Source organism: Amphiura filiformis, chromosome 10 (genome assembly GCF_039555335.1).
Source record: "Amphiura filiformis chromosome 10, Afil_fr2py, whole genome shotgun sequence".
Classification (NCBI taxonomy): domain Eukaryota; kingdom Metazoa; phylum Echinodermata; class Ophiuroidea; order Amphilepidida; family Amphiuridae; genus Amphiura; species Amphiura filiformis.
In genome coordinates, this window is record NC_092637.1 from 47888800 (window position 1) to 47899776 (window position 10977).

At 36.7% G+C, this 10977-nt stretch overlaps 1 protein-coding gene and 1 long non-coding RNA gene across 3 annotated transcripts; one reads left to right on the plus strand and one right to left on the minus strand.

The window, feature by feature from the left end:
- Positions 1-651: 651 nt before the first annotated feature.
- On the minus strand, positions 652-10520 carry LOC140162961 (uncharacterized). 2 transcript variants are annotated; one of them, XM_072186281.1, is made up of 4 exons: positions 10188-10520; positions 4811-4903; positions 1937-2072; positions 652-1906 (listed from the first exon to the last, which is right to left on the minus strand). In XM_072186281.1, exons 1-4 carry the CDS (start codon positions 10305-10307, stop codon positions 1746-1748), a joined length of 510 nt encoding a protein of 169 aa, XP_072042382.1. In that variant the 5' UTR covers positions 10308-10520; the 3' UTR covers positions 652-1745. The 2 variants fall into 2 exon arrangements, with proteins under 2 accessions (XP_072042382.1, XP_072042381.1); XM_072186280.1 differs by having other exon boundaries at positions 652-2072.
- On the plus strand, positions 5921-6203 carry LOC140162302 (uncharacterized). Its single transcript, XR_011860226.1, has 2 exons — positions 5921-6094; positions 6144-6203. It is a non-coding gene; the product is annotated as an uncharacterized lncRNA (long non-coding RNA).
- Positions 10521-10977: the final 457 nt, after the last annotated feature.

Here is a 10977-nt window from a genome sequence, read left to right on the forward strand (position 1 = left end):
TAACTCTGAGCCCCAGAGCCCCGGGCCAACCAGTGGTCCTAATGATATTAGATCCGTGTTAAAGCAATAATGTGTGATTTGCATAAAGAATAGATTCTTATTCAAATGTTTGTTTTCACTGATCACTGATCACATTATCCCCTTTTAATTTCGAGCCAAACAAATGAGGTATAATGAAGAAAATTGCGATTCATTCCAACGCCTAAAATATGTGTACTACGCTCGCCGATCGTATTACATGTAGTGCACGGAGCATCGCGCTCGACGTGTGTACATACAAGCTGACATCCACGGTACATGTTAGCAAGTACTCGATCGTTGAACTCTGAATAAAACCGGGTCGACCCGGTTTTAATACAAAAAGTTAAATTTTACTGTAATTAAAGCACTTCAGGCTTAGTCTTTTACGTGGTATTTTAGTATACCACTGGGCATTTTAATTATGCAAAAAGTAGAAATCCGATTAAAATTGAGGGCGTCGCTGTGAAGCAAATCACACATTATGGCTTTAACTGATAGTAACATTTTGACTGCGTCATTTGCTGACTTGGTTTCTTTTAAATGAAGCTAAAGGTCTAGAAAAACAAACGGTAGCTTTATTCAAATTCTTTCGCCAATGAACTTTAACATAATACCCAGGTAGGCTGTATACTCCGTGAAACTTCTAGAAGTTTATTAATCCATTGCAATAATTTACCATATTTATAGAGTTATTCTTAGCTAATTGTATAGCTCTTATTTTGAAAATTAAATTTAACAATGGAATCAAATTTGCTACGTTGCGTCCGATGACGATGGTGTGACGTCAGACGGCGGCGGGTCGGGAGTGACAGTTATCATAGACAAGGAGGAGCGGTGGTACGAGAGAGGAGTTAGGGTCGATCCTTCAACTCCATGAGAGAGAGTGGAGGAGCCCGCCATTAACAAGAAAAGGGGACTCTATTTACAATTGTCACGCACATGGGACCCGGCCAGAAGAACTTCCCCGCAGTCTGACGTCACACCGACGGTCATCAATGAGGTGCCTTATGAAGTCCGGTGGTTTCGGACACAACGTATGATTATATATAGCAATGGAGTTGCAAATTTTAGTTCCAGTAAATTTATTACATTCAATTACAAAACTGTTTTGAACTACTGGATGAATAATCGACACAACGGTAGAGCTCTTGGGTATGAAACCCACATTGGCAGTTTCGATTATTAAAATGACTTTATATTAATATTTGCATACTTTGACCATTATTTTTTTTTTATCTATACCAGCACAAAATACTTCCCTTACTGTTTTTGACAATTGTGGTTATAAACATCCTGCATCTATTTTTGGAATTCAGAGAGTGGGTGATAACCACCCCACCCCTTGAAAAACAGTGTTGGCAAACTGAGGCTTGATAAGTCGAAAGTTAAAAAGACTGTGAAAACGGTAACGTAAATTATTTTTACCCATGAGATTACATGTAAAATTACGGAAGCAGTGAAGGGACATGACATGTTGTCATGATGACATGATGATGACACAGCATGTCATGTCCCTTCAGTGCTTCCGTATAAAATAAACTAACTGATCCCTCCGCTTCCAAATTTTATTACTAACTTTTCATGATTTTTTTTTCATGTAACTCTAAATTTTGACCTAACCAAATTTTAGATCAGTTTAGAAAGCTCTTCTTTTAATTCTAATATCAAAAGCTCTCTTTCAATCTTCTCAAGCTCTATTTCTTCTTCTTCTCGTACTTCGTTCTCTAATTCCTGTTCCAGATTATCTTCGAATTTCTCCTGATCATTTCCTTCATTTTTCTTCTCGAGCTGATCGTTTTCGTCATTCTTCTTCTCGAGCAGATCGGTTTCTTCATTTTTTTCTCGAGCTGATCGTTTTCTTCATTCTTCTTCTCGAGCTGATCATTTTCTTCATCTTTCTTCTGGAGCAAATCGGTTTCTTCATCTTTCTTCTGGAGCAAATCGGTTTCTTCATCTTTCTTCTCGAGCTGATCGTACTCTTCATTCTTCTTCTGGAGCTGCGCTACTTTGAACAGTGCTTCTTCTATTCCACCATCCTCTTTTTCCACAACCTGCAGAGAGAAAAGTGCAAACGAGGTCAAAGGAGGTTTAGTCAGTGAAAGTGTAAAAATTTAAAATTGTGTATAAATTGCCAAAAAGTGAAGGATACGTCATAGAAAATATTATTAGGTATTTTTGAAATGAAAAATGTGGCAAAACATAATAATAATGAATGGTTCTTTTAAGGCGCAAAATCTTCCGTGGAACTCAGAGCGCGCAAACACATGATAAAGACAAACAAACAAAGAAGCAATTAATTCTGTGAATCTGGAAAAGCTTGACGAAAGAGATGGGTTTTAAGCTGACGTTTAAATTGAGAAAGTGTGGGGATGTTATGAAGGTTGTTTGGAAGCGAGTTCCAAACAGTTGGAGCAGCAAAATGAAATGAGCGTTCACCGGCTGATTTAAGGTTAACCGAGGAGTTTTGAGTAATTTTTCAGAGGATGATCGAAGGAGCGGGAAGTTTGATAAGTACAAAGCGCAGATGACAGGTATGGTGGTAAAGTGCCATCGAAGTGACGGAAAGCCAGAATAGCAAGTTTAAATTGGATGCGCAATTCGACGGGCAGCCAGTGAAGCTCGATGAGAAAACAACAGTACTGACAAAGTTGAAGCGCCATTGAGGGTCATTCAAATGCATGTAGTTAAATCTCTACTTTGGCTAAGTAAAAAATTACACTGAGATTCATGTAAAATGTCTTATTTTGTCTTTAATACACTGCAGGTGAGGTAAACCTATATTTATGCAGAATATTTTGTAAAGTCCTAGTGCATGCATGATGGGATATTATCTGAGTTTGAGATTTCTTGCTATATGTGGTATAATACTACAATGTGGTAAATGTATGCATACATTCCAAAGTTGGACTGGCTCATGATTGTGGACCTTTAACCACTAGTAGGCTATGTTAGCACATCTAAACATCTAACCCCCCTTAAATAATGGCTATTATTCAAAAAGGGGCTATTGTATTACAAATCTGTAAAAAGCGTTGGAAGCAGAATTTATTTCTGCGCATTTTGACACCTCATTTGATACGATAACCCAGAAAACAATAAAACGCCGGTCAATTTAATGTAGTAAGGTCCAGATTTGGAAGTTGCACTTACAACAATACAAAAACACAGATATCATTACACAGATTTCCTTCCATTATACTAAATACAAAATCAATACAATTTACTGCAACTTTCAAATCTTGGGTTACATTGATTTATAGGGGTACTACACCCCTGCCAATTTGTGCCTACTTTTGCATTTTTCTCAAAAATTATAGGGCATTGGTGGTAGGTAAGATATGTATATTATAGGGGCAAGGACTACAACTACTGCACTGAAAATTCAGCAACTCAAGGCAAGTAGTTATTGATTTATTGATCAAATATTGGTTTTCCCTCATTTTTGACTGTAACTCCACAATTGTTATCTGTGCTGAAATAAAATTTCCAGTGCAGTAGTTGTAGTCCTTGCCCCTATAATATACATATCTTACTTCTCACCAATGCTCTATAATTTTTGAGAAAAATGCAAAAATAGGCACAACATTGGGCAGGGGTGTAGTACCCCTTTAAATGTACGCTGTGACGTCAATATTTAGTCAATTGCTACAAATGAGGTATCAAAATGTGCAGAAATAAATTATACTTCCAACGCATTTTACAGATTTGTAATACAATTGCCCGTTTCTGGATAATTGTCATTATTTAAGGGGGGTTATTTACTTTTTTTGTGATGTTTATGACACTATAACAAAGATGCTAAAATCTGAATTTTAAAGATTTTTACGATCCTCAGGATGACCAAATCACTGAATAGGCAATTAACTTTAATTAAAGTTATAAGAAAATGTTCGAATGCTGTCAAATTTTTATTTTGTTATTCAATTTCCAAAAATGATAAATATAGGAAGGTTTTCTGTCCATTTGAAGCCAAACAAGATATTCCTGAAAAAAATTGGTGTCAGTTCAATCGGACACGGTTATTATTATTATTCAATTGCGTGAGATAACAAGCAAATACATGTATCGCAGAATTTGTATTGAAGGGCTGGTTTGCATTCATCTCTTTTTTATTTAATTTCTTATTTACCTTAGGGGGTTTCAACTGAAATGTTTATACTTTATCTTATACTTTATCTGGAAATACTAGTAATTACAACATTAAATGAGTAACCCCAAAAAAATTAATTATTTTTTTTAATTAAAAAAATATTTTAATTTAAAAAATAAAAAAAACATAAATAAATAAAATTCTTTAAAAAAAAAGTAAAATAAAATTCTCTCTTTAATATTCACAGTGAAGCTATGTAATTTGATAGACTGAAATTCACAATATGCAATTTGATTAGGGGAAATTTATTCCAGAGGGAGTATGTAAATTAAATTGAACAGCCATTTCAGAGGGAGTATGTAAATTAAATGGAACAGCTATTTTGGGGCCATTATTTCATGTAAATTAAATGGAACAGCCAATGGCCAATGGGTATGTAATTTAACTGGAACAGCTTAATTGATATCGATATCAATATTGACGTCACAGATTCGATTTGTCACATGATCGTCAAACCTGTATTAGAAGGTGTCAGTTCTCAGGATTAAGTGATGGATTTCAACTTCGTGACGAAGGAACACAATCCAGTTGGAAAAGAGACTAACGGTACATGTAGGCCTATATGTACACACGTATATAAACGCCTGTACCGCGCAAGGATTATGGAACATCGCAATCTCCCTATTCCATTACACGAACCTGGTCTATCTGCTCATTCTCTTCTCGTTCTTCTTCCAATACTGCTGCAGTGTCATCAGCTTCAGCTGCTGTCTGTGCATTGAGATACCGCATCTGGAAAAAAAAAAACAATAAACGGAATAGCCTTTAAAAGTATGAAGGATAAACAACTTGTTCAGAGCCCTTTGTGGCGTAACTAGGGTTGGTAGCGCCCGGGGCAAGAAACAAAATTGGCGCCCTACCCCCCCCACACACACACACGATAATATCTTAGGGGTTGTGTCGTCCAGGGCTAAGGATACATAATGCCCCCCCCCCCCCATTCTTGAAACAATTGCATGAGGAGCGCGCGAAATTTTGGACAAATAAGGCCTACCACTAATTAATTTTGGTTACTATAGAAGTTGAATATCGGTCTTAAAATGTTCTTTCAATTGATTTTGTGCTGAAATGCGCGAAAAGTTTGACTTTCATCGCTTGGAGGGGCGCAGAACCGATGCTGAATTGGTAAATTTGGCGTCCCCCCTAAGGGTGGCGCCCGGGGCACGTTGCCCCCCTGCCCCCCATCCCCTAGTTACGCCACACAGTGTCATCGACCCTATATCTTCATGGCAGAAATCGCCATGGTAGGATGAATCCACAGCCACGATTGGCCATTTGGTTCAGACCTTTGAAGCTCTTTGAGACGAATAATTAGTCGAGGGACATGACTAAGGTTATCACAATAGCCGGGTACTAGTAATCGATCTTGGTTGTGCGTGAATAAGCTTGTATACCCCATTGAGGTCAATGGTCATCGACTTTTATACTGCCTAGTAGTGAGTGCAGCTGTACTACACGATGTAGTCCATACAGGACCAACGCAATATAAAATTAGAGTTTTGGTCCGATTTTGAGTTCAAAGCGCACGGCCAATTTTCAAAGCGCATTCTAGCGACCATCATATCTGTTCAACACGTATTTTCAAGTGTGATGAGACCACATCTGGTTGCTTGAGAAAAATTCATTTACGGGAGATATTCATCATTTTCTAATCCGGTATCCGAAGATTTTCGTCTGATATCAAAATCGTGCATAGCAATTCACGTGTATCGATCCCGTGTATTCATTTTAGTGTCTCTGCTGCACCAAATAATTGAATACCTGAGTGGAACAAGGGCCCAACTCCAATTTTTTACAAAAATGAGTTAGACCCAGCATTTTATTGCCAGCAGATTGTTCTTCCTTGTGTGTGAAAGATGAGCCAAAATTCATTCTCTAAATAGTCTTCCACGTACACTTAATCATGGTTTTCATGGAAGAAAGGCCCAACTCCATGGAGTTGGGCCCTTCTTCCACAAATATTGGATTAAAGAGGAATTTTGTTCATCCATGAAATCTGCTTTTCACTACAATAAACTTTCTTGCTAACATATTACATGCTTCTACTTGTGCATATAATGGATAATTACCTAATTTCTGTAGCTATTTATAACACATCTGCTTACGGAACTGGCACTTGCAGTATATTAGTGGAAGAAGGGCCCAACTCCAGCTCCTATTAAGACCTGTACCGTTGCATGGAAACACCATATATAATTTCGAATGTATGTAATATTGTATGTTCATGTATTAAAGGTCTCCTGACGATGAAAACATTCTGTCTATAAAACTTTTCCAAATATTAAGTTTTTTCTTAATATCTCAAAAACAGTTTTGATGGAGTTGGGCCCTTCTTCCACTCAGGTATTCAATTATTAGCCAGGCGGTGTCGGTGTGCGCCACTGCACATGGAATTAAGACAAATGTGTGTATACACTAAACATATACAAATTAAATTAAGGGCTTCCGATCCATGCCCCCTCCTGCACCCAACCCCGGCTCTTCGCGTGTAGATATGAAGCCTTCGGTCTTCGGTCTAAGCCCCCCCCCCCTTCCATGTGATAAATTTTCCTAAGCCTGTGAATACAACATTTCAATGTGTTCTTGCAATGATGAATGCACTCAAATTCCCTTTCTGACATTATCTAAACTTCTGATCGAAACATTCCTGCGTGGACACGGTGCCACAAATGCAAGCTGAATTAAATGCATGAACTCCCAGGTCAAACCCAGGGGTGCGTGGGAGGATGTATTACTACGTTATGCTATTGTTTGAGCCATCCAAGCAAAAAAACCCACAAAAAAACAACTTTTTAACTTTGTCTAAACAGATTGGAAAAAAAATTATATATGAAGCAAAATATTATTGACTAGTTAGTCTCACGCATGATGTAATTACAAAACATACAAACTATGGGGCTTCTCGAACTTTTTTTAAAGTGACCCAAATTTCATAACAAAAATATGGCCCAACCCGTCATGTAAAATGACTGTACCACTCCAATAAACCCCGCTGCTTTTTACCAACATGGCCAAAGAAAATATCAGAGAAGATAAGACCTATAATCAAATTTAAAGTTTTTCTTCAAAATGCCCAAAAGATATTTATGTATAATTTGTCTGTTTAAGAAAAAAGGGCTAATACTGGAAGCCTATTAAAACTGTGCTATGTAACGGTACTTGCACTCATAGAAATGACTTGTTCGCCTTGTTGGCGCAATTCAAAAGGAGTAAGTTTGGACAACTCAAAAATAGTGTAAAAGTTGCCAAAACAAAATTCATTTTAGTTATCCGAACTTAAAAATGCTGAAAAAGCTCAAAAGTTCCGTCAACTAATCAACTTTGTTGGCATTACTTAAAAAGTTGATGTAAGTCGTTGCGTCAACTTTTTAAGTAATGCCAACTTCTGAATTCAAGTTCAGGGAACTTAGAAAAATAAACAAGGTTCAAAGAACCAATTAGTTGAGTTATTGTAACTCAACATGTAAGTTGATGTAACTCGTTCATATTAAGTTACTGGTACTATTGTTTTGAGTTATCCCAATTTGGTACTTTGTTACTTAATTCACGTAATTGGATCATTTTCTGCACAATTAGCAGTATTCAAATATTTTTTTTGTAATCAGTGCAAAATTTTGTATACTATAGCACACCTCTAGAAAATTATGCTAACCTAGGCTAGTTTCATTTTCTGAGTTGTAACAACTCAATAAAGTAAGTGCAAATGAGTGCGACCAACATAATGATATCGAGTCAGCGTTACTCAAAATTGTACGCGTTGGCATTACTCGGAAAGTTGACGCAACGACTTACATCAACTTACTGAGTAATGCCAACGAACAATTTCTATGACTATGAGTGTGGTAATAAATTGAACACCGGGGAAACTAATTTGAAAATAGCAAGTGACAAAAAGTGGTTGGGTGTCTTTATTTTTAACTTTCAGCTCTCAGACGGAACTTAAAAGTCATTTCATAAGATGGCCCCAAGCAGATTGCCATGCTCTCTAAGACCATTAGATATAACAGTATAAATTGGATTGAATATAGGTTTTTAAGGGGGTATACACCCCTGCCCAATTTTGTGCCTATTTTTGCATTTTTCTCAAAAATTATAGAGCATTGATGACAAGTAAGATATGTATATTATAGGGGCAAGGACTACAACTACTGCACTGGAAATTTTATTTCGGCACAGACAACAGTTCTGGAGTTATAGTCAAAAATGAGGGAAAACCAATATTTGATCAAAAAGTCAACAACTACTTGCCTTGAGTTGCTGAACTTTCAGTGCAGTAGTTGTAGTCCTTGCCCCTATAATAGCTTATAATGTACATAAACTGAGCTCAAAAAGAAACTTATATTTTTTACAACTTGTGAATCACAAGGTCATATCTTAAAATACTGTCAATCAAAATGAACCAAAATTACACACAGGATTACTTTAATACTCTACTCAAAACACATGTCAGTAACCAAGCAGTTGTCCAACTGACACAACAGCAAAATGCACTGTCATGGGACAGCTTCCTGGACTTCCTCCACTTTCATAGCCCAACATTTGACACATAGCACAAAAAATCTGTGAGAATGCACACAAGATCCTTGCACAGATGGTAAAACGGTGCTGCTTTCTGCTTTTCATACACTTTTTTCATGAAACAGGGCTGGGCTGTGAATGTGGTCCAGGAAGCTGTCCCATGTCAGTGCATTTTGCTGTTGTGTCAGTTGGATAACTGCTTGGTTACTGACATGTGTTAAGAGTAGAGTATTGAAGTAAACCTGTGTGTAATTTTGGTTCAATTTGATGGACAGGATTTCAAGATATGACCTTGTGAAAAATTATAAGTTTCTTTTTGAGCTCAGTTTATCTTAATTGTCACCAATGTGCAATAATTGGCCAGGGGTGTAGTACCCCCTTAAAGATATAAATAATGTATTTTTATAACTGGTTATCTTGATGTTTGGTTACACGTTTGATGTGTTACAGTTATAATCTGCTATCATAAGGATAACACTTGTACATATCGAGCTAAATCTCGTAGGAGGAATCACATCCACAAAAATCTGGAAACGGTATCAATATACATTTGCACGCAAGTGTAGAGGACAATCTATTCGCGTGCCAAATTTGTAGAAGCTGATAATTTACAGAACCAAAGTCATAAAAGTGCAGGTAGAACTTATTGAACGACCCTCGTATTATCAAATTTTACGCCATCAAACATTCGTTATAACTTGAATATTACTGGAAATAAAATGGGGTATAAATTAAATAACGAAGACATGATGCATCAAAATATTCTACGTCGAATACTGGAGCCTGTAGCGGCCTTTAGGGCTCATAATATTCACGGTTCACGGTTTATTAATAATGTTCTATAAAGGAAGGTTCAAGGTTATGAATAAATACTTTGAAAAGAAGTAGTCGCATATCAATATTTATATAACTACCGTGTATGCTATACGTTGAGCTTGAGGCAAAACAACTGCCTCGTTGATTTTTCGTTCCCCACCAAAAACCAAAAAAAAACAAAAAAACACAAACAAACAAATAAACCAAAAAACATGTTCTTTTGTTAAAATGTTTGAGTTCATTTTGATAACCCCTGGCTGTGGCGCTGAACATTTGTGACATTTTTTTTTATTTCAAAGTGTAGGCCTACTTTTATTAATCATTTTTTATGAATCATGTAGGCCTACATTATGCTGAGAAATACATTATCATGATTTCCCCCCCAAATTGAATCAACTTTGAAATTTGTGCTCTGTATCAGCGACCATTTTGTTTTATGCAAATTAGCAACATTTCCTCAACTCCCCCCCCCCCCTCCCCTCTTTCGATATGATGTATAGAGGCCTTACAGAGGTACCCACAATTAACAGCAACACATTTATGCTAATTTTGTCTAGGTATACCCATTATTTTTCACAAGCTACTTGATAAACTCTAGGCAGCAAATTATTTGAATTAACAAATCATTATTTTGTGAGTGTAGTCATGGTAGTGAGTATAATAGAATAACAAACATACTCACCAATAATTCCAAGAGTTTGTCTTCAGCTCCGGCTTCATTCAGAGATTTTTTCACCAGCGGGGCAGCACTCACTCCACCCACCAAAGCCACAGTAACTACCACCAATACAAAATACTTCATGATGACGTTGTCGCTATGTATCCGCAGTATAACTCCACAACACGATTTTCTTTTCCGAGCTAAAGTAGCCTCAACTTTGCTGAACTTGGAAGATTGTGATGGTTTCAAATCTTAATTAGTTTTTTTCTGTTTTAAGATGATTGTTGAGAACAAAATTGGTTTAGCATGTACGACTAGATATAATACAATCTTGTGTAGAAATGGAAAGGGTTGGCCTTGGCCCGTGAATGTGTACATGTATAGGCCTAGCTAATCTACCCTGGAAATCTACTGAAGTGTGAAGGTAATGCTGAGCTTGATATAGTCGGTTATAGTTAACTATTATAGTTGGTTAACGTTCCATGCAAAAAGTCATAATTATGTAACTTATGAGACGTTGCAGCCTTCGTCGTGCACTGAAAAAAGTGGACATTTTCACGGAACATTAATATTAATTTTGCGCTCAACACTGCTATCGTGAAAAAAAAACCACGGATGTCCTTTATGAGTCAATGAACCTTATGCCTGGTTTGATGCAAGATTATGCTACTCTCTAAATGTAAAAGAGTGAAAAAACTCACTCACCAAAAGAGTGATTTACTTATAAGACCATTAAAAAAAGAGTGAAATGTGTTTTTTAACTTTAAAACTACTCTTAAAAGAGCGAATTTGAACTGTGAAGTAATGGCAT